Source organism: Arachis hypogaea, chromosome 4 (assembly GCF_003086295.3).
Source record: "Arachis hypogaea cultivar Tifrunner chromosome 4, arahy.Tifrunner.gnm2.J5K5, whole genome shotgun sequence".
Classification (NCBI taxonomy): domain Eukaryota; kingdom Viridiplantae; phylum Streptophyta; class Magnoliopsida; order Fabales; family Fabaceae; genus Arachis; species Arachis hypogaea.
In genome coordinates, this window is record NC_092039.1 from 41,057,647 (window position 1) to 41,082,286 (window position 24,640).

The 24,640-nt window shown below is 35.6% G+C and overlaps 1 protein-coding gene across 1 annotated transcript; it reads right to left on the minus strand.

Annotated features, from left to right (window-relative positions):
• Nucleotides 1-13,506: 13,506 nt before the first annotated feature.
• On the minus strand, nucleotides 13,507-14,430 carry LOC140184118 (uncharacterized). The gene has a single exon (XM_072234404.1). The coding sequence runs from the start codon at nucleotides 14,428-14,430 to the stop codon at nucleotides 13,507-13,509; it is 924 nt and encodes a 307-aa protein (XP_072090505.1).
• Nucleotides 14,431-24,640: the final 10,210 nt, after the last annotated feature.

Genomic DNA, 24,640 nt, shown 5'->3' on the forward strand with positions numbered 1-24,640 from the left:
ACTTTTTACCCCGGTAACTTTTAATATTTCTACTTTAACCACCCTAACTTTCAGAAATTACCAAATAACCCCTTAAACACCAAAAATTTTACTTCCTTGCCCTTTTAAGGATCTAAAGCCTGTTCTTCATTGTTCTTCATCACACTCAAAGTGTTCTTCATGTTCTTCATAAATTCTTCAGATTCTTTCTCTGTTTTTACCCGTTTTTCAGTCTTTTCAGCAACCGATTTTTACCATAATTCATAATAAATTAGCAGCCACAAAAACCCCATCTTTTCTACATGATTTTAACACAAATTGAACTTCAATTTAAGCCTAGGGTTTGGTTTTTCCAGCTGCCCCAAGAACATGAACTTTAAAGCTTGAATTTCATTAAAATTTCATCAAAATTTTACCAAATTTTCACCAAGAATCAATCATATATGCAACCAATTTTTAGCACAGCCAAATCATACAAGATTAATTTCGTGACACCCTACTTGATTTTGCTGCTCCTAATTCAGTTAGACTTTCAGGTGGTCCTTTAGCACTTTTTTCTCCTAAATCACATCAAGAACAACTTTAAATCCAAAAACTCTCAACTAACCAAATCTCACTCATCATGTTAGGAAGTGATTTATAACCTTATACTTGCTGTAAAGTCACGTTTCTTGGCCCTCAAGTCAAGTTAAGCATGATTCCTAAGGAAGAACATCAAGAAAACACATGTTTGAGCATATTTCCTTGAAACCGAATCAAAAGAGAGATGGTGCAGCCAACTCACCTTGATTCCAGCCTTAATAATTCATATGATCATGTAGAGAAAGAAGAGAGGATCATTTTGGTCAGATTGGAATTTTGATTTGAGTTTTAGTTCAGCAGAAATCAAGCTTTGAAGATTTGGAACTAAGAACTTTTCTCTCTTTTTCTCTCTTGGAAATTTCGGCCACAAGGAGCAAATGAACCAGCCTTGGGGGTTTTGGGGTGTAGGGTGAGTTGTGATTGGTTGGCTTGGAGGTGGATTAAAATAATATTAAAATATCTCAGGTGTATAACTACTAAAACTACGTGTATCGGAACACTTGTGAAAACATCTCTAAAAATTATTTTCTGAGCTACTAGCATAAATGACACTAGTAACATATTTATTATGAGAATAAAACATGTACGATGAGGCCTTAGCATTTCTAAAGTCATCAGAGAGTGCTGGTGCTAAACTGCACCAGTAAATTGTGAACCAGGTTAAACCGATTTTTTATTTTTAACTAAAACTGACCATGTAACCTTATAATATTATTCAAGCAACTTCTAATACTAATATAATGATAATATTACCCTATTATCTCTCTTATCTCATGAATCAAGTCCGGTTCATCAAACTGAGACTATTTACGAAAAACCGGATCAAAACTCCTAACCGATACGGTTCAAAAACTATGTTCTTCGTGACTGCGTTATCGAGCTTGCCTCGGAAAAGATTCTAGCTTAAAGATGACATAATGAAAATGAGGATTGAAATACTTGATGATATATCAGAGGTTCTCCCCTTACTGATCCTCCAGAGAAATCCTTACTTTCAGAAAAGATCTCGCGTACTCGAAAATCAGGGTTGTTACATAGTTCTTCTGCAATTCCCTTCATCTTACATTTCTCTGATTCACTGCAATTTATATTATCTTGCTCAGTTTTGAATCCCAGCACCCAATTTCCTTTATTCTTTTTGCAATTTAAATTTCCAGTTGCTTGATCTATTACTCCCTTTAATTTCCAGCACCTACTCCCCTTTGCATTCACCGCAATTTAAATTTCTTGTCATTTAAGTTTCTGCAATGTACATTTCTTGCTCTTTAAGCTTCTGTCCACTTTACTTTCTATAATTTACAATTCATTGCTCTTTACATTCTGTTGATCAACTTCACACAATTCACTCAATGTTAGCTTGACTAAACTAATCACCCACTAAAGTTGCTTGATCCATCAATCCCTGTAGGATCGACCTCACTTTAAGTGAGTTATTACTGCTTGATGCGACCCGGTACACTTGCCGGTAAGTTTTATGCTGGAATTCGTTTCCAACCCATCAACTTCCAATTTGTTAAGAGGAATGACCTCAATGGTAAAGAGTAGCCAGTCAGTGCCCCTTTTCTTGACCTCTTCCCAACAAGCTTCCTTTTGTTAATTGTTTGATTGAGATTTCTTGCTGGTGGTCCAGGGGTTGTATTGCTTATGGTTGACCTCTCCTTCTTCCTTGATATGTTCAATGGTAGCTTGGTCACAATCCTCTTCTCGGTGCTCTTGTTAGTTGCCTTCACATCTTGGATATTAAGACTTGGTGGTTGTGTGTTGGTTGGAGTGTTCTCTTCATCAAGAGCTTCTTGCATTAGTGGTTCAATGAGCCCTTCAACTATGTAATTCTCTATTTCACTTGAGCTTGGACTTCCTTGATTGTCTTCCTCACTTTCTTGTTCCTCCACTTCCTCCTTTGCACTCAACATCTGGTTTAATAGCACTTTTATGGAGGAAGTTTGTTGATCTTTCCAAGATTTTTTCATCTCCTCTTTATATCTTCCAATTATGGATTCAAGTGATGAGAAGTTTTGGTTCAGGGAAGTTTGTGAGGGTTGTGAGTTTTTATGTTCCTTTGTCATCTCAAGTGGCTTCTTTGAGTATACAGTCTTAGGTTCAAATATCTCCACAACCTCATTCTTCATTGTAATTTTTCTTGACACAGGTGCCTCTTCTTCTTACTCTTCCACTTCCTCCTTCACATCCACCAATTGGTCTTCATCTTCCTTACTCAGTAGTTCTAAGTTTCTCCTCATTTTCTCTAAGTGCCCATCCATCTTCTTGAAGAGGATCTCTTGCTCTTTCCATGATTGTTCTTGTCTTTCCAAGGATTCTCTAGTTCTCTCCCTAAAGACTATGGCATTTTGCAGGCATTATTTTGCTTGTAGCAAGAGAGAAGCATATTGGGGTGGATTTTGTGGGCTTGTACATATTGTGGTGAAATTGTGTTGAGGGATATGGAATGAATTCTATGAGTAATCAGGTGTGTCTTGTGGTTGGCAAAATGAATTGTATGGATCTTGGAGGAAGCTTTGTGTTGAGGTATAGTCAAGTGATGAAGGATTTTCAAATAAAAAACGGGGAGGTGAAGTTGGACAACTTTGCATAAATGAGTTGAAGGTTTGCTCAAGTGATTATGGCTCTTGATAAGTGGAGTATGGACTATTGAGTACTTTTTGATTTTGATCCCCCTAAGCACAGCTTGAAGAATTATTGAATTCATCACAGTATGGATCATCTTGTGGCATTGGGGGATAATCTTGCATGAATTTATTGAAAGCACACTCCAGTGATGATGTCTCTTGATGAGTGGAGTATGAACTATTGAATGCTGTTTGGTTTTGATCCTCCCACCCACAACTTGAATGATTGTTGAATTCATCACGGTGTGGATTATTTTGTGGTATGGAGGAGCAATCTTCCATGTATGTATTGACAGCATAGTCAGGTGATAATGTCTTTGAATGATTAGAATGTGAATGATTAGAATGTGAATGATTACAATTCCCTTCCCAGGCATCTTTTGTGTGCGTGTCATAACAGTATGAGTCACTTTGTGGCTCTGAAAAATAGTTCATTTCACTTGATTGTTCATACTCTCTCATTCCTTGTTGATATTCCCAGTCACCATGAGGATAATGACCTAAATCATCTTGTGGTGGTGGGCAATATCTCATGAAATTGTCTTGATCATTTTCTGAAGCATATCCCTATTGATTGGGTTGCTCAGAACCTGTTAATTCTTGGGGATAAATGGCGATGCCCAAATGCACGGGTTTGGATTTTCACACTAAAATTAGAATTTGTCCGTTGTAAGTATAGTCCAAACCCAACAATTGACCATTAATCAAATAATAAAGTCAATACAAGATAACCGAGAGTATTTAGCTCCCGGGTCGTCTTCCCTAGGAGTTGCAATGAAATGTACATTTATTAGCTATGAGAGAACATGGGGAATTGGGAAAGAAAGCAAGAAATGTAAATAGCAAGGAATTAAATGATCATGCAAGAAATTAAATGAAAGCAAGTAAAGGCAATGAAAATGGAAATTAAATGCTAGAAAGGACTCTTGGTGAGAATTGGGGAGTTTGGGATTCCTATCCTAGTTGTGGACCACAATCATGGCAATTGTGTGGAATCAATCCAAACTAGTCAATCCTCCTTGAGAATTGTCAAAAGAGTGTAATTGATCTCAATCCATAAGTCCTAGTCAACTCACTAATTAACTTAGTGAAAAACTAGCGTCAATGGAAACCAAATCAATTAACTATTCCCACACAATGCGGAATGGACATCCATAACTCAATTTCACCCAAACAACCAATTTCTCAACCAAGAGTGAGAAAACTTAACATGCAAGAATTTAAAAGTCAAAAGAAATAAAAGTCAAAGCAAGTAAAATTAAAGTGCAAGAAACCTCTTGGCAAGTAATTGAGAACTAAGGTTACTTATCCTACTTATTAACCACAAACATATGATGATTATGAAGAGTTAATTCTACTTAGTCAACCTTACATCGAAGATAAGTCAAATAGGCATAGTTAATTCCAATCCCTAAATCCTATGTCAACACTAAAGGGTCACATAGAGTCAAGGGAGACCAAATCAACTAACTACTGTAATGTATCAAACAAGAATGGACATCAATGACTCAAGGATCACCAAAGTCATCAATTTCAAGCCAATAGTGTAGAAAAACTAAGTGAAAACTTAGCCAAGCATTTTATCAAACACTTGGTGTGCATGGAAATAAAATAATATTAAATTACAATAAAATAAATTCAAAAATACCAAAAGCAATAAAGTGACAATAACAATTAAAGGAAGCAATAAATGACATGGAAATGTAAAATTGCATTAATTGGAATTAAAATAACAAAAGTGTTTATAACATGAGAATTGACATAAAAGAGAAAATAACAAAAGAGATAAAGAAGATAAAGACAATAAAGCATAGAAACATAAATGAACTACACTAAGACAAGAATTAAAGTGCTGAAATTGAAAGGAAATTAAGAAACAAAACCCTAATTCTAGAAAGAGGGAGGAGCTTCTCTCTCTAGAAACTAAGAGAAAACATAATAAAAGCTAAACCTAATTCCCCCTCCCCACCCTTCATCCATCTTCAATTTGGCCTTAAATAGCTTTAGAAATGAGTTGGATTGGGTTTTGGGGGCCCAGAAATCACCCCCAGCGGTTTCCAATTAATGTGCTCATGTGCAGGGAGCTGTAGTGTGTGCGTCCGCACACTTGCTAAATCCTGACGTGTGCGTACGCACAAGTACCTGTGCGTACGCACACATGCTTATGTCCACTATAGCAAATTATATATCATTTCGAAGTCTCGGATGTTAGCTTTCTAATGCCGCTGGAACTGCCTAATTTGGACCTCTATAGCTCAAGTTATGATCAATTTAGTACTGAGAGGTCAGGACTGGCAGCTTTCCAAATCCCATTTCTTCATGGTTTCTTCCTTTTCGCATGCTCTTCTCCTCACTTATCCAACCCATGCTTGCCTTGAAAACCTGAAATCACTTAACAAATACATCAAGGCACCAAATGGGATTAAAGTGAATAAAACTTACAAAAATTAAGCACAAAAGAGCATGTTTTCACATTTAAGCACAATTTAGGAAGAAGTCTCAAAAGCATGCTGTTTTAGTGAATAAGTGTGAGTTCATATGATGAAATCCATCCAATTCAAGCTAAAACATATCGTAAAATGTGGACTCATCAATTCTCCCAGCCACCATTAGGATAATGAATCGAATCATATCATGGTGGTGGGTAATATCCCACATGATTCTCTTGCTCATCTTGTGGCTCTGAAGCATATCTCCATTGATTGGAGTGCTCAGAATCTGTGATTTCTTGGTGATATTTCCAGCCACCATTAGGATAATAAATTGAATCATATTGTGGTGGTGGGTAATATCCCACATGATTCTCTTGCTCATCTTGTGGCTCTAAAGCATATCTCCATTGATTGGAGTGCTTAGAATCTATGATTTCTTGGTGATATTCCCAGCCACCATTAGAATAGTCAGTTGGTGATGGTGAGTAATATCCCATAAAAGTGTGCAGGAAAATAAATCAAGCTCAATGTGAACGAAAATGTGAGATTGCAGAAAGATAAAAGTGTATCAAACTATGCTAAGCTCTCTGGAGTCTCTAATCCTCCAAGAGAGATCTAGAGTCTCTAATCCTCCAGCCTGAGCCTTCTATTCTACTCCTACTCCTACTATGTGCCTCCCCTTTTGAAATGAAACTGATGCCATTTATATAGGCTTCCTGAACTACTAAAATGAAATTCAAATTCAAAACAAATTACAACTAAATGTAAAATTCCTATTCTAGATGATCCCTGTGCCGTTGAGTGATGTCAATTGGGCTCAGGTTGCTTCGGTGTGTCAATGGGCTTGGAATCAGATTTAATTGAGCAGAGAGTCACTTCCAGAAGAATAGAGCGTTCACTAAGTGAGCGGAACGCTTTATACCCATGCGAACGCGTCCTCTGCGCGTGCGCGTCCTTTTTCCGTTTTTTGCCTTTCACGCACACGCGTCTTTCACGCTTGTGCGTGCTTTGGCAATCTGGCACATTGACGCGTACGCGTCCCTTTTCAGCGTTCACTTAGTGAGCGTAGCGTTCTTCAATTGAGTGCTCCCCACATGTACGCGTCACCTACATGTACGCGTGGGTTTTCAAACATGCCATTTCCACGCTGCCGCTCAGCCCACGCTTGTGCGTCCTTCTTCAGATAAGCCACATCCACGCGTACGCGTCTTGCACGCATTTGCGTCAATGGCTATACCTCCATTCCAATTTTTGTTTCGCTCAAAAATGCTCACTCTTGCAACGTAGCGTTCTCTTTGTAATTCAACGCTAATCACATCCACGCGTACGCGTCATGCATGCGTACGCGTGGGTCTTCAAAAATCCTTGCCCGATGCGTAAGTGTTATGTACGTGTGCGTGTCATAGTATTTTTGCGCGAAGAGCGCTCTCCTTGTTTAAGTCATGGGCCACGCTTTTAAAAGTGTGCCCTAAGGCTCCAAAGCGTGCTCAAACTTCAAAATCTGTTCAGAATTCTTCCTTTGAGCTTATTTTGTGCTTTCTGCTTCTTTTCCTTCATCTTTTAACCTATCATCAACCAAACAGATACATCAAAGCCTTGGCATAATCATCAACTCTTGCATCATTCATATTATCAACTAAATCTTGCAAGAAATCTAATGAAAATGCATAAAATTACCAATGTTTGATTGAATCAAAATAAGCATGAAATTCTCACTCAAACACTTATTGCCTAAAATTGCTTGAAAACCAAGTAAAAACTAATGGAAAAGGCTTGTGAAACTAGCCTAAGATGACTTGTCATCAGGTAGTAGTGGTAATGTTATTCCTTTTTGTTGCTCTTATTCTCTTTACTTGACCACAACTCTAAATGGTTTGTCTCAAGATGGCTTTTTAGGATAAGCTTTCAACTAGCATTCCCAAAACAGTAGGTTTTAGCGTACTAAGTGTTCAAATACCCCTAAGAGTTTACTTGCTCAAGCCTCTCTTGTTGACACAGTTTCATCACAAGCATTACTAGGGTATTGGTTCTTTGAGCTTTTGTTTCTTTTTTTCATGCCCTAGTAGTTGATACTTAGAGCTTTGGGCCATTTTCTTTTATTCTTTCTTACACAACTACTTCTTGGTTCTATTGATGTTTGAGGGTCATCTATTAGCATCACTCTATGTCCTCCCTTCTCTCATCCTTTCACCGTTAATTCATATTCCTACAAATTTCATTTCATGGTTTTTACACTTGATTTTTATCTCTTTTCTTTAGCTCATAGTCTCTTCTTTTTCTTTTGGAACAACTCAACTTCAACTCTTTTGCTTTAAACAAGCAATATTTCATTGAAATTTTAAAGATATCATGTAGTGATTTATCATTTTCTTTCCTCATAGACAAAATACTAGCACCCTACAGACAAGAAATTTTTAAAGAGAACTATTTAATGGAAAAGATAAATTTTTAAATTGCAAGATATAGTGTGAAGTGCTCCTTATTAGAACTTGACCACCCCTTGTTCTTTACTCCTAGTCCTCGCTGGTTTCTTGTTCCTGCACTTTTTCTTTTCCTTTTGATGAGGTAGCTTTATATTTGTGATCAGTGGCTCTCCTTCCTGAAGCTCCTTCTTGTCCTTGGGCTTCTCTTGGCTTCCAAAACCCATGTCTTTCCATGAAGTTTCTTTCTTTAGCCTTGTGGTTGTCCATAAAGACCTCTTGCTGCTCCCTCAGTCAGTTCATTATTTTTTCAAATTTTGGGATCCTTGGATCTAGAGTTGGCATTGCAAAGCATAGGTAGTTCAATTTGATTTATGAATTAACATCGTATTCTCTTCTGTGGACGCTCTTTATTTGGTACAATGCTCTGAACTCAGCCAAATTCTTTTATAATTCCCTCTGCTGCTCCAGAATTTGATGGATGCTCCTTTGTATTTGCCTCCAATTGGTTTGCTCTTGATGGGGACCTTGAGGGTTTGTACTTTGTCCTTCTTGTTGCTGAGGTGAGTGTGCTAGCACAATTTGTAGGGGTTGTGGGTTGGCACGCCGAGCTCTTACCGTTTGTAACGGGTTAACAGCCGCCACCCTCTCTATCTTTTTAGCAGTTATTGGGTGTTTCTCTTCCACCAGCTCTTCATCATCAGAAATCAACACTTCGGCTTCATTATAGAGTAGCTGGATAATGCTGGTGGGGAATGCTAGTCTCGTGCTATCTTTGGTGCTCTTGATCACCCTATGAATGTTGTTGCCAATCATTTCTCCCACCTTCACCTCTTCATGTTTTATTATGCTATAAATGAGTACAGCCCTTTCTAAGGTTACTTCTGAGGTGTTGGAAGTGGGGTTGAGTGATCTCCTTACAAACTCCAACTAGCCTCTTCCCTGTGGACATAAATCTTTACTCTTCAGCTAGTTTTGTCTTCCATCTGCATCTCGTCCCCATTGGGTGCCAACAACACATATTTTGTTGATGATATCATCAAACCCAGGATCCGTTCGTTGCATTCTCTCCTCAAAGCTTGTTGTGGCTCTGGCCCTCCTTACTCCTAGGATTCTTTTCCAGGTTGTCAGGGCTATAGTTGATAACTCTGCCTCTTACGTAACTTTGGTATGTGAGAGGTTAGCCCAAAGGCTGAGCCACATTTGCATAAAATTCCCTCATGATACTGGTTGAGACCTTCTTTACTGAATTACACAATTATGACCATCCTCTCCTAGAACTCTCCATCTTAATCTCCCTTTGCTCATCTCTCCTTAACTGGAAGCCTACTTCTGGAATCATTGTTCTTTCCCTCACCCATCCATGGAATTGGTTGCGATAGAAAAGCGATCGGAACTTGTGGTCATCATAATCAGACACAGTTGAAGATGCTCTCTCTTTGGTTTTTCTTTTCTTGGAGCTTGGTGCCTTTGAGATTCTGGGTGGTGCCATTGAAAGGTTGGGGTTATGTGGTTATGGGAGAGAAGAAGAACAGATTGGTAGGGGAGGAACTGACTAGGTTCCAGGTTCAAAAGAGAGTAGCAAGGTGATATACGAATTAGGGAAATGCTTTGACTGAAATGAGATATGGAATTAGTTAAATAGAGAAGGAAGGATGAGGTTGTTTCGAGGTTGGCTATAATGAGCTATGAAGTGTGTTGTATTTCCAACATGCCTTTCCTCGGAATGGGATGCCACTTTGAGGTTAAATTAAGTCTTTGAGACTTCCAATGTGTGTTGGCAAGGGGAGTTGTGTTCGATAGAAAAATACTCCCCCTTATTTATGCCTCCTGTAACGGTTCACTTGTTCCTGAAATATAACACTCCAACTCATTATGGTGCATCAATTCAAATGTAACATCATATTCAAGTGTAACTTTTATCTATCATATCCATTTGGATTCACTTTAGTATCATGTGGACACCAAATTTAGTTCTTTTGCAACGTATGTATAGTGTTAATTAGAGATCCCTTTGCATTCATTGTAGGATATTTTTTAGTTTTAAGTTTTTATTTTTTCCTATGTAAATGCAATTGCTCTCTCATTATAAGTCCTACCATGATGTTCGATGCAATGAGAACACCAAACTTGCTTCCTTATAAGTGTGTAAGTGGCTATGATTCTTTGAAATTGATTGCATGCTTCTTAATTTAGTGACCACACCAAACTGTATTTCTAAGCCCACTTTTAAGCCAAGTCCTATTACTCATGCAGTTTTAGGATGGGCTTAGAAATTGGTTTGAGTTGGTGATCACCCCAAACTTACTTCCCAAGCATATTCTTCATTTACTCCAGGTTAATGGCACATAACACTTAGTGAGAAATAAGATGAGTTGAAAGAGAATAGTTTATACATTAAAACAATGCAAAATATTAAAGCTAATTTTAAAAGAGATGACAAGGACTACTCATCAAATTTAAACAATTAACAACAAAAGCTATAAAGTGATCCTAATCATAAAAGGATCTCAACGTTGGGTTGCCTCCCAACTAGCGCTTCTTTAACATCACTAGCTTGAAGGTTGTCCCTTGTTAGGGAGGGTGATCTTCATAGTGCTACAGCTCCTCTCTTCTCACAATAGATTTGTTTCCAGTGGCTTCCCTGATTATCTTCACATGTTCTAATGAGAGGATTTTGTTTACTATGTAGTAGTCAGAAAGGTGTGAGAATGGTCCCATTTGTCGATAAATTAGCATCACCTTATCCCCTTGTGAGAAGTCTTCAATGAGGATTTTCTTATTCCTCCAGCTTTTGGGAACCTTCTTCCTAGGATTCTTGTCTTCTTCAAGTGTTAATCCATCCTTAACACAAACCTTGGTCTCAATATCCAGAGGGTCTTTGTTTATTGTCCCTAGGAGTGTTGGTTGCCCCTTCTCCTCGACCATCAAAATTCCTTCAACCTCTATTCTTCCATCTATGCATGGAATTGAAAATTTTGGATGTGATTCATTGGGTGCCTCCATCAAACCTGGATCTCCAAAATTGGCCCTCATACTCTCCTTCTCTTGATTGGGATCATGTGTGGATTTGTAAACATGGAACACTAGGTGCTCATCGTGTATTCTTAACATTAATTTCCCTTTTTCAACATCTAGCAAAGCTCTTCCCGTAGCTAAGAAAGGTCTTCCCAGAATGATGGGAGTGTTCTGATCTTCTTCCATGTCAAGAATGACAAAATTAGATGGGAGGAAGAACTTTTCTACCTTCACCAAAATATTTTCCACCACTAAAGAGGTATGAGTGTGGGATTTAACTCTTAAAATATCAAACCTTCATTCCTGTTAATTGAAGCACCTTTTCACTCCTCCATTCTTTCTTCATCACGTAGCTTCGATCCTTCCAAGCATGGCTGTTGCCGTCGTGACAAAAAGCGCTAGTCGTCATCTAATGCCCTCTCACGCAATTTTTCTTTTTTTTAGTGCATCATCTCTTAACGATGTCGTTGAATTTTCATCATCTGTTACTTTTCCGTGCTTTCGAATATAGCCAGCGCCGACGTCATCGCTATCTCCTGTGCTCTCACTCGATCCCTTTTTCTGCCGTGGATCACTCCTTACCAACATAATTAATGGTTACTTTGGTTATTAAATTTTTTCATTGAAAAAACACATCATTATTTAATTACATGATGGAACATATATTCATATGTAAAATATAATATAATAAAATAATTCTATTCAGAGTACTTAGAAGTATAATTAAAATCAGGAATATACAAATATAATAATAAAATTTGTACTCTAAACAAGTAAACATATTTTTTATCATACATAAATTATTTAAAAAAATAAATAAATTATTAAAATTAATAACACAAGTTTAAAATGATAAAATTCAACTTTTTACACGTATTTTTTATAGTATTTTTATTTTTTTAATTTTTAATTTATTAGTACTTTATTATTTAATTAATGATTAAACAAATTATTTTTATAAGAAATTATTTTTTGTATTATCTTAAAGAAGAAACCAATATAACAGTTTAAAAAATAATGTAAAAATGATATTTTAAATAAAAAATAGTTAATATTACTATAAAAAATAGTTAATATTTTTTTGTATTTATTTCCAGGATCTTTGCCCCGATCTCTCTGGCTAGGGTTAAGCCTGCTAGGAGGGCCTCATATTCTGCTTGGTTATTTGAGACCGGGAATTCGTATCGCACCGACTGTTCGATCACGACGCCGTTTTGACTTTCGAGAATGACTCCGGCGCCTCCGGAAGTGACGTTCGAGGAGCCGTCGACGTGTAATTTCCATGACTCGGGAAGTGAGTTTCCCGGGGTCATTTCGGCGATGAAGTCGGCCATGGCTTGTGCTTTGATTGCGTATCGGGGTTCGAACTTGATATCGAATTGGGATAGTTTGATGAACCATGCCAGCATTCTACCCGCTAGGTCAGGTTTCTGTAATACTTGCTTGACCGCCTGGTCGGTTCGGACCGTCACGGGTGAGTTTGGAAGTATTGCCGCAGGCGCCGAGAGGCTGTAAGGAGTGCGAAAGCTAGCTTTTCTAAGCGTGAATAGCGAGTTTCTGCATCCTGTAAAACTTTGCTTATGAAGTATACGGGTTTTTGCTCCTTTTTCTCGTTTTCACGGATGAGAGCTGCTGCGAGTGCCTCTTTTGTTATGGAGAGGTACAGGTAAAGTGCTTCCCCTGTTTGGGGTTTGGCGAGGATTGGTGGTTCCGCTAGGACCCTCTTGAAGTGTTGGAATGCTTCTTCGCACTCCGTCTCCCATTTAAAAGGGGCTCCTTTTTTCATTAGTTTGAAGAAAGGGATCGCTTTTTGAGCCGATGCCCCGAGAAAGCGTGATAACACGGTCAGTTGGTCGGTGAGCTTTTGGATGTCTTTAAGGTTTTTGGGGCTTGTCATCTCGAGGACGGCACGACATTTCTCTGGTTTGCTTCAACTCCGCGTTGCGTAATCATGAAGCCGAGGAACTTCCCTGCCTCCATTCCGAAGGCGCATTTTGCCGGGTTGAGCCGCATTTGGTGCTTTCGTAGGGTGTTCATTATGACCTTGAGGTCGTCGGTTAGTTGTTCGCCGGATTCAGTCTTGGCGAGCATATCATCTATGTAGACTTCTAACTTGTTTCCGGACAGGTCTCGAAAAATCTTGTTAACAAGTATTTGATAGGTGGCTCCAGCATTTTTCAAGCCGAAGGGCATCACTGTGTAGCAGTATGTTCCGTCCGGGGTGATGAATGCTGTTTTTTCTTCGTCTGGTCGGTGCATCGAGATCTGGTTGTAGCCGGAATATGCGTCCATGAAGCTGAGGTATCGGTGGCCGGATGCTGCGTCTACTAATCCGTCGATGTTTGGTAGGGGGAAGGCGTCCTTCGGGCAAGCTTTGTTGAGGTCCGTGTAGTCGACGCACATTCACCATTTCCCGTTAGATTTCCTTACTAGTACGACGTTGGCTAGCTAGGTCGTGTAGGGGAGTTCCCGGATGAAGTTGGCTTCGAGTAGGGCTTTGACTTGTTTTTTGACTTCGGCAGCTCTGTCTGGTGACATTTTTCGTCTCCTTTGTGCCACTGGCTTAGCTTGGGGGTCCACGGCTAAATGGTGGGACATTAGGTCGGGATTAATTCCCGGCATATCGGCTGGTGTAAATGCGAACAAGTCTCTATTCTGTTTCAGGAGTTGGGAGAGTTCTTCTTTAAGATCGTATGGGAGGTTTCTATTAATGAATGTGTATTCCTCTTTGGTTGGCCCTATTTGTAGCTTTTCCATGTCTCCTTCTGGTTCTGGCCTAGGTTGGCCGTCTTGTCGCGCATCTAGGTCGGCTAGGAATATTCCGGCCGCATCCCGGGATTTTTTCCTTAGGGCTAGGCTGGTGTTGTCGCATTCGGCTACCACCTCTCGGTCTCCGTGAATGGTACCGACGGAGCCGTCGTTGGTTCTGAACTTCATGAGAAGGTATTTGGTAAAGATGACTGCAGAGAAGTCATTGATTGTTTTTCTTCCGAGAATCATGTTATAGGCTGTGGAGTCTTTTGGGACTACGAATTCAGATAGGATTGTCTTTTTCTGATTGCTTGTTCCTATGGTGATGGGGAGGGTAATCGAGCCATCTGGTTTGAGAAAGTTGTCTCCGAGTCCCGTGACGCTGTGGCGGTGTGTTTGGAGGTTGTCGTTACGGAGCCCGAGCTTGTCGAAGGCTCCTCGGAAAAGGATGTTGGAGTCTGCGCCGGTGTCTACCAGTATCCTTCGTACTAGTCCTGTTCCGATTCTGGCTGAGATGATGAAGGGGGCATCTTTGGCTGAGGTGCCGTGTTGGCAGTCCTCTAGCAAGAACGTTATCGTATTGTCGGCCGCGGCGATTGGGGCTTGGTTTCTGACAGCCATTACCTTGAGATCTTTTTTCATTGTTAGTTTTGACTTGCACGATACGTCCTTGCCGGTGATGACGTTCACTATGATGGTCAGGTCTTCCTCCGGGCTCTCCCTGGGGGCTTGCTTTTGTGTTCTCGGGTTACGCCCTTCTCTTTCCGGCGACTTGTCTCTCTCCGCGCGTCTCGATTCTTTGATGATTTTGGTAAATTCCAGGAGTTTGCCGTCTCGTATGGCCTGTTCAAGAGCGTCTTTAAGGTCGAAACAATCTTGTGTTTTGTGGCCATAACCTCGGTGGTAGTCACAGTAGAGGGTTTTATTGCCTCCCGTCCTTTCTTTGAGTTGTCGGGCTCTTGGAATGATGCCTCGATCTGCTATTTGATGGTCTATCTCCGTAATTGGTGCTATTAGGGGCGTGTAATTAGAGAATTTGCCTATTCTCGGTGGCCGGTTGGTCGGCCTGGGGTGGTCCCGTTGATTCTCTTTGGGTGTTGGGTTATGACGGGAAGCCGAATTGCCGTGTTAGGTGTTGGCGTGCTGCCGCTTGTTGGCAGCGACGACCTGGCTGACTTCTTCGTCGTTGATGTAATCTTTGGCGACGTTCTGGATTTCGTGCATGGTCCATACTGGTTTAGTAGTGAGGTCCTTGCGAAAATCTTCATTCATGAGTCCGTTAGTCAGGCAAAGGCTTGCAACGGAATCTGTGAGTCCATCGACCGTTAGGCATTCATCGTTGAAGCGGTCGAGGTATTTCCTTGTGGATTCTTCTTGCTTTTGTGTGACCCCTAATAAGCTGATGGGGTGTTTGGCTTTGGTGATTCTGGTCGTGAACTGGGCCATGAATTTTCGTGCTATGTCGTGGAAGCTGGCTATGGATCCGTTTGGGAGGGCGTTGAACCATTTGATCGTCGGTCCGGCAAGGGTTACCGGGAAGGCTCTGCACCGGACTGCGTCGGCCGCTCCTTCTAGGTTCATTCTGGCCTCGAAGGCCGTTAGATGTTCCTGAGGGTCCTTGGTTCCATCATACTTCATGTCGGTGGGTTTGTCGAAACCTTTGGGAAGTTTCGCTCTTAAGATTCTTTCTGTGAAGGGTGTAGCTCCCATTATGGTGTGGTCGTTTCTCGTGCGTTTGGTGTTTCGGTATCTCTGATCCTCGTCTGAATCGTGTTGACGACTTAGATCACGGGAAGCGCTGCGGTGGTGTTTCTTGTTGTATCGCCGTTCCGGAGATTTCTCGTGTCGGTGGTCGCGTGAGACACTGCGACCGTCTCTCCTATCGTGTTGTCGGGTTGGCGACCTGCCGTGGTGGGATCTTGACCTGGAAGTCGCCTGGCTTCCATGTTCGTTGTTTTGTTTTTCTCTGTTGGTCAGTTTGCCTTCAAGTTCCTGGACCCGGAGGCAGAGATCCTGGATGGTCTGTGCCGCTTTGTCCCTGGCTTTCTCAGGATGTCACGGGTTCGTGACGACGTGTTCGTTCGTGTGGTGGATAGTACTTGCTATTCTTGCTTGGTTTGTGACTTCCTGGTGTTCTGAGGTCGGACGACGCGGTTGGGAGTCATCCTGGCTTGAAGGGTTTTCCTCTAGGACGCCCTCTATCCGGTTCGACTGTCGCAAGTCCCCACAGACGGTGCCAATGTACAAGATGTCTCTGGTACGGGTTGAGAGGAGGATCGAGGACCTGCGGGTCGAGGTGGATGTCGGACTATTCGAGTAGAGCGGCGGGGGGAGGTACCTGCAAAGACACTCCGACGCTCAAGTCAGGATGGATCTAAGAGGTATAAGGTGAGTGGAATGAATGAATACCTGGAGGGACGTGGGTCCTTTTATTTATAGGTGATGGTAGTTATTTTATCTTATCTTGTTGGGATAAGATAAAGGAGACGTTTGAATTCGAAAGTCGGTTATGAGCTCTAGAGGGCCGGTTCGGGGCCTTCTGGAAGGGGGGAATGGGTCAAACCCGGGGAACCGGGTTTGGGTTTGGATCCGGGACGGTGGGCCGGATCCGTAACACATATGAATATATGTTCCATCATGTAATTAAATAAAGATATATTTTTTAATGAAACAAATTTAATAACCAAACTAACCATTAATTATGTTGGTAAAGAGTGATCCACGGCAGAAAGAGGGATCGAGTGGGAGGACAGGAGATAGCGATGACGTCAATGCTGGCTATACTGGGAAGAACGGAGAAGTTACGGGCGATGGAAATTCAACAACATCGTTAAGGGATGATGCACTGAAAAAAAGATTGCGTGAGAGGGCAGTAGATCGCAACTACATCGGCGCTGGTTCAGGTGAATCCGGAGAGTTCAGGTGCCTGGTCACATCTCGTAACAGAAGGTCCAAAAAGTATCGAGTCTCAATATGAAGCAAGTGGTGGCAAGCCACTACATCTAGTAAGAGAAACTCGTGTCTCAGATAATATAATGCATATGCCATGTGGATCATTTAGTCACAATTCATCAATATCATCATTACCCTTATTCATATATAAATATGAAATACATGTCTAAAATAAATAAAACCGACAAAAATAATTCTTTATTTCTCATTAGTACTCCGATTTTATCCATTTTATTTATTTTATCCATGTATTTCATATTTATCTCTTAAATATTTATACAATTTATATTTGTATTTAAAAATTTTAATATTAAATATTTTTTTATTTAAAATATTATTTTTACGTTATTTTTTAAACTATTATATTAGACTCTTCTTCAAGATAATGCAAAAAATAATTTCTCATAAAAATAATTTGTTTAATCATTAATTAAATAATAAATTACTAATAAATTAAAAATTAAAAGAATAAAAATACTATAAAAAATACGATAAGAAAGTTAGATTTTATCATTTTAAATTTGTATTATTAATTTAATAATATAGTTATTTTTTAAATAATTTAGTATGATAAAATATATGTTTACTTGTTTAGAGTAGGGATTTTATTATTATATTTATATGTTCATGATTTTAATTATACTTTTAAGTATTTTGAATAGAATTATATTTTTATATTATATTTTACATATGAATATATGTTCTATCATGTAATTAAATAAAGATATATTTTTTAATGAAACAAATTTAATAATCAAACTAACCATTAATTATGTTGGTAAAGAGTGATCCACGGTAGAAAGAGGGATTGAGTGGGAGGACAGGAAATAGCGATGACGTCAACGCTGGCTATACTGGGTAGAACGGGGAAGTTACAGGCGATGGAAATTCAACAACATCGTTAAGGGATGATGCACTGAAAAAAAGATTGCGTGAGAGGGCAGTAGATCGCAACTACGTCGGCGCTGGTTAAGGTGAATCCGGAGAGTTCATGTGCATGGTCACATCTCGTAACGGAAGGTCAAAAAAGTATCGAGTCTCGATATGAAGCAAGTGGTGGCAAGCCACTACATCTACTAAGAGAAACTCGTGTCTCAGATAATATAATGCATATGCCATGTGGATCATTTAGTCCCAATTCATCAATATCATCATTACCCTTATTCATATATAAATATGAAATACATGTCTAAAATAAATAAAACCGACAAAAATAGTTCTTTATTTCTCATTTGTACTCCCATTTTATCCATTTTATTTATTTTAGCCATGTATTTCATATTTATCTCTTAAATATTTATACAATTTATATTTGTATTTAAAAAATTTAATATTAAATATTTTTTATTTAAAATATTATTTTTACGTTATTTTTTAAACTATTATATTAGACTCTTCTTCAAGATAATACAAAAAATAATTTCTCATAAAAATAATTTTTTAATCATTAATTAAATAATAAATTACTAATAAATTGAAAATTAAAAGAATAAAAATACTATAAAAAATACGATAAGAAAATTAGATTTTATCATTTTAAATTTGCATTATTAATTTAATAATATAGTTATTTTTTAAATAATTTATGTATGATAAAATATATGTTTACTTGTTTAGAGTAGAGATTTTATTATTATATTTATATGTTCATGATTTTAATTATACTTTTAAGTATTTTGAATAGAATTATTTTTTTATATTATATTTTACATATATATATATATATGGTCCATCATGTAATTAAGTAAAGATATATTTTTTAATGAAACAAATTTAATAATCAAACTAACCAGTAATTATGTTGGTAAAGAGTGATCCACGGCAGAAAGAGGGATCGAGTGGGAGGACAGGAGATAGCGATGACGTCAACGCTGGCTATACTGGGTAGAACGGGGAAGTTACGGGCGATAAAAATTCAACAACATCGTTAAGGGATGATGCACTGAAAAAAAGATTGCGTGAGAGGGCAGTAGATCGCAACTACGTCGGCGCTGGTTAAGGTGAATCCGGAGAGTTCAGGTGCCCGGTCACATCTCGTAACGAAAGGTCAAAAAAGTATCGAGTCTCAATATTAAGCAAGTGGTGGCAAGCCACTACATCTACTAAGAGAAACTCGTGTCTCAAATAATATAATGCATATGCCATGTGGATCATTTAGTCACAATTCATCAATATCATCATTACCCTTATTCATATATAAATATGAAATACATGTCTAAAATAAATAAAACCGACAAAAATAATTCTTTATTTCTCATTTGTACTCCCATTTTATCCATTTTATTTATTTTAGCCATGTATTTCATATTTATCTCTTAAATATTTATACAATTTATATTTGTATTTAAAAATTTAATATTAAATATTTTTTATTTAAAATATTATTTTTACGTTATTTTTTAAACTATTATATTAGACTCTTCTTTAAGATAATACAAAAAATAATTTCTCATAAAAATAATTTTTTTAATCATTAATTAAATAATAAATTACTAATAAATTGAAAATTAAAAGAATAAAAATACTATAAAAAATACGATAAGAAAATTAGATTTTATCATTTTAAATTTGCATTATTAATTTAATAATATAGTTATTTTTTAAATAATTTATGTATGATAAAATATATGTTTACTTGTTTAGAGTAGAGATTTTATTATTATATTTATATGTTCATGATTTTAATTATACTTTTAAGTATTTTGAATAGAATTATTTTTTTATATTATATTTTACATATATATATATGGTCCATCATGTAATTAAGTAAAGATATATTTTTTAATGAAACAAATTTAATAATCAAACTAACCAGTAATTATGTTGGTAAAGAGTGATCCACGGCAGAAAGAGGGATCGAGTGGGAGGACAGGAGATAGCGATGACGTCAACGCTGGCTATACTGGGTAGAACGGGGAAGTTACGGGCGATAAAAATTCAACAACATCGTTAAGGGATGATGCACTGAAAAAAAGATTGCGTGAGAGGGCAGTAGATCGCAACTACGTCGGCGCTGGATAAGGTGAATCCGGAGAGTTCAGGTGCCCGGTCACATCTCGTAACGAAAGGTCAAAAAAGTATCGAGTCTCAATATTAAGCAAGTGGTGGCAAGCCACTACATCTACTAAGAGAAACTCGTGTCTCAGATAATATAATGCATATGCCATGTGGATCATTTAGTCACAATTCATCAATATCATCATTACCCTTATTCATATATAAATATGAAATACATGTCTAAAATAAATAAAACCGACAAAAATAATTCTTTATTTCTCATTAGTACTCCCATTTTATCCATTTTATTTATTTTAGCCATGTATTTTATATTTATCTCTTAAATATTTATACAATTTATATTTGTATTTAAAAATTTTAATATTAAATATTTTTTATTTAAAATATTATTTTTACGTTATTTTTTAAACTATTATATTAGACTCTTCTTTAAGATAATACAAAAAATAATTTCTCATAAAAATAATTTGTTTAATCATTAATTAAATAATAAATTACTAATATATTAAAAATTAAAAGAATAAAAATACTATAAAAATTATGATAAGAAAGTTAGATTTTATCATTTTAAATTTGCATTATTAATTTAATAATATAGTTATTTTTTAAATAATTTATGTATGATAAAATATATGTTTACTTGTTTAGAGTAGAGATTTTATTATTATATTTATATGTTCATGATTTTAATTATACTTTTAAGAATTTTGAATAGAATTATTTTTTTATATTATATTTTACATATGAATATATGTTCCATCATGTAATTAAATAAAGATATATCTTTTAATGAAACAAATTTAATAACCAAACTAACCATTAATTATGGTTGTAAAGAGTGATCCACGGCAGAAAGAGGGATCGAGTGGGAGGACATGAGATAGCGATGACGTCAACGCTGGCTATACTGGGTAGAACGGGGAAGTTACGGGAGATGGAAATTCAAAAACATCGTTAAGGGATGATGCACTGAAAAAAAGATTGCGTGAGAGGACAGTAGATCGCAACTACGTCGGCGCTGGTTAAGGTGAATCCGAAGAGTTCAGGTGCCCGGTCACATCTCGTAACGGAAGGTCAAAAAAGTATCGAGTCTCAATATGAAGCAAGTGGTGGCTAGCCACTACATCTACTAAGAGAAACTCGTGTCTCAAATAATATAATGTATATGCCACGTGGATCATTTAGTCACAATTCATCAATATCATCGTTACCCTTATTCATATATAAATATGAAATACATGTCTAAAATAAATAAAACCGACAATAATAATTCTTTATTTCTCATTAGTACTCCCATTTTATCCATTTTATTTATTTTAGCCATGTATTTCATATTTATCTCTTAAATATTTATACAATTTATATTTGTATTTAAAAATTTTAATATTAAATAATTTTTTATTTAAAATATTATTTTTACGTTATTTTTTAAACTATTATATTAGACTCTTCTTTAAGATAATACAAAAAATAATTTCTCATAAAAATAATTTTTTTAATCATTAATTAAATAACAAATTACTAATAAATTGAAAATTAAAAGAATAAAAATACTATAACTAATACGATAAGAAAGTTAGATTTTATCATTTTAAATTTGCATTATTAATTTAATATTATAGTTATTTTTTAAATAATTTTTGTATGATAAAATATATGTTTACTTGTTTAGAGTAGAGATTTTATTATTATATTTATATGTTCATGATTTTAATTATACTTTTAAGTATTTTGAATAGAATTATTTTTTTATATTATATTTTACATATGAATATATGTTCCATCATGTAATTAAATAAAGATATATTTTTTAATGAAACAAATTTAATAACCAAACTAACCATTAATTATGTTGGTAAAGAGTGATCCACGGCAGAAAGAGGGATCGATGGGAGGACAGGAGATAGCGATGACGTCAACGCTGGCTATACTGGGAAGAACGGGAAGTTACGGGCGATGAAATTCAACAACATCGTTAAGGGATGATGCACTGAAAAAAAATTGCGTGAGAGGGCAGTAGATCGCAACTACATCGGCGCTGGTTAAGGTGAATCCGGAGAGTTCAGGTGCATGGTCACATCTCGTAACGGAAGGTCAACAAAGTATCGAGTCTCAATATGAAGCAAGTGGTGGCAAGCCACTACATCTACTAAGAGAAACTCGTGTCTCAGATAATATAATGCATATGCCATGTGGATCATTTAGTCACAATTCATCAATATCATCATTACCCTTATTCATATATAAATATGAAATACATGTCTAAAATAAATAAAACCGACAAAAATAATTCTTTATTTCTCATTAGTACTCCCATTTTATCTATTTTATTTATTTTAGCCATGTATTTCATATTTATCTCTTAAATATTTATACAATTTATATTTGTATTTAAAAATTTTAATATTAAATATTTTTTTATTTAAAATATTATTTTTACGTTATTTTTTAAACTATTATATTAGACTCTTCTTCAAAATAATACAAAAAAATAATTTCTCATAAAAATAATTTGTTTAATCATTGATTAAATAATAAATTACTAATAAATTAAAAATTAAAAGAATAAAAATACTTTAAAAAATACGATAAAAAAGTTAGATTTTATCATTTTAGATTTGTATTATTAATTTAATATTATAGTTATTTTTTAAATAATTTATGTCTGATAAAATATATGTTTACTTGTTTAGAGTAGAGATTTTATTATTATATTTATATGTTCATGATTTTAATTATACTTTTAAGTATTTTGAATAGAATTTTTTTATATTATATTTTACATATGAATATATGTTCCATCATGTAATTAAATAAAGATATATTTTTTAATGAAACAAATTTAATAACCAAACTAACCATTAATTATGTTGGTAAAGAGTGATCCACGGCAGAAAGAGGGATCGAGTGGGAGGACAAGAGATAGCGATGACGTCAACGCTGGCTATACTGGAAAGAACGGGGATGTTACGGGCGATGGAAATTCAACAACATCGTTAAGGGATGATACACTGAAAAAAAGATTGCGTGAGAGGGCAGTAGATCGCAACTACGTCGGCGCTGGTTAAGGTGAATCCGGAGAGTTCAGGTGCATGGTCACATCTCGAAACGGAAGGTCAACAAAGTATCGAGTCTCAATATGAAGCAAGTGGTGGCAAGCCACTACATCTACTAAGAGAAACTCGTGTCTCAGATAATATAATGCATATGCCATGTGGATCATTTAGTCACAATTCATCAATATCATCATTACCCTTATTCATATATAAATATGAAATACATGTCTAAAATAAATAAAACCGACAAAAATAATTCTTTATTTCTCATTAGTACTCCCATTTTATCCATTTTATTTATTTTAGCCATGTATTTCATATTTATCTCTTAAATATTATACAATTTATATTTGTATTTAAAAATTTTAATATTAAATATTTTTTATTTAAAATATTATTTTTACGTTATTTTTTAAACTATTATATTAGACTCTTCTTCAAAATAATACAAAAAAATAATTTCTCATAAAAATAATTTGTTTAATCATTAATTAAATAATAAATTACTAATAAATTAAAAATTAAAAGAATAAAAATACTATAAAAAATACGATAAAAAAGTTAGATTTTATCATTTTAGATTTGTATTATTAATTTAATATTATAGTTATTTTTTAAATAATTTATGTCTGATAAAATATATGTTTACTTGTTTAGAGTAGAGATTTTATTATTATATTTATATGTTCATGATTTTAATTATACTTTTAAGTATTTGAATAGAATTTTTTTATATTATATTTTACATATGAATATATGTTCCATCATGTAATTAAATAAAGATATATTTTTTAATGAAACAAATTTAATAACCAAACTAACCATTAATTATGTTGGTAAAGAGTGATCCACGGCAGAAAGAGGGATCGAGTGGGAGGACAAGAGATTGCGATGACGTCAACGCTGGCTATACTGGAAAGAACGGAGAAGTTACGGGCGATGGAAATTCAACAACATCGTTAAGGGATGATACACTGAAAAAAAGATTGCGTGAGAGGGCAGTAGATCGCAACTACGTCGGCGCTGGTTAAGGTGAATCCGGAGAGTTCAGGTGCATGGTCACATCTCGTAACGGAAGGTCAACAAAGTATCGAGTCTCAATATGAAGCAAGTGGTGGCAAGCCACTACATCTACTAAGAGAAACTCGTGTCTCAGATGATATAATGCATATGCCATGTGGATCATTTAGTCACAATTCATCAATATCATCATTACCCTTATTCATATATAAATATGAAATACATGTCTAAAATAAATAAAACCGACAAAAATAATTCTTTATTTCTCATTAGTACTCCCATTTTATCCATTTTATTTATTTTAGCCATGTATTTCATATTTATCTCTTAAATATTTATACAATTTATATTTGTATTTAAAAATTTTAATATTAAATATTTTTTTATTTAAAATATTATTTTTACGTTATTTTTTAAATATTATATTAGACTCTTCTTCAAAATAATACAAAAAAATAATTTCTCATAAAAATAATTTGTTTAATCATTGATTAAATAATAAATTACTAATAAATTAAAAATTAAAAGAATAAAAATACTATAAAAAATACGATAAAAAAGTTAGATTTTATCATTTTAGATTTGTATTATTAATTTAATATTATAGTTATTTTTTAAATAATTTATGTCTGATAAAATATATGTTTACTTGTTTAGAGTAGAGATTTTATTATTATATTTATATGTTCATGATTTTAATTATACTTTTAAGTATTTTGAATAGAATTTTTTTATATTATATTTTACATATGAATATATGTTCCATCATGTAATTAAATAAAGAT

What these genes read in the sequence shown, in the direction of transcription:
- LOC140184118 (XM_072234404.1), bottom strand. Translation starts at nt 14,430, where the DNA reads ATGGCTGTCAGAAACCAAGCCCCAATCGCCGCGGCCGACAATACGATA.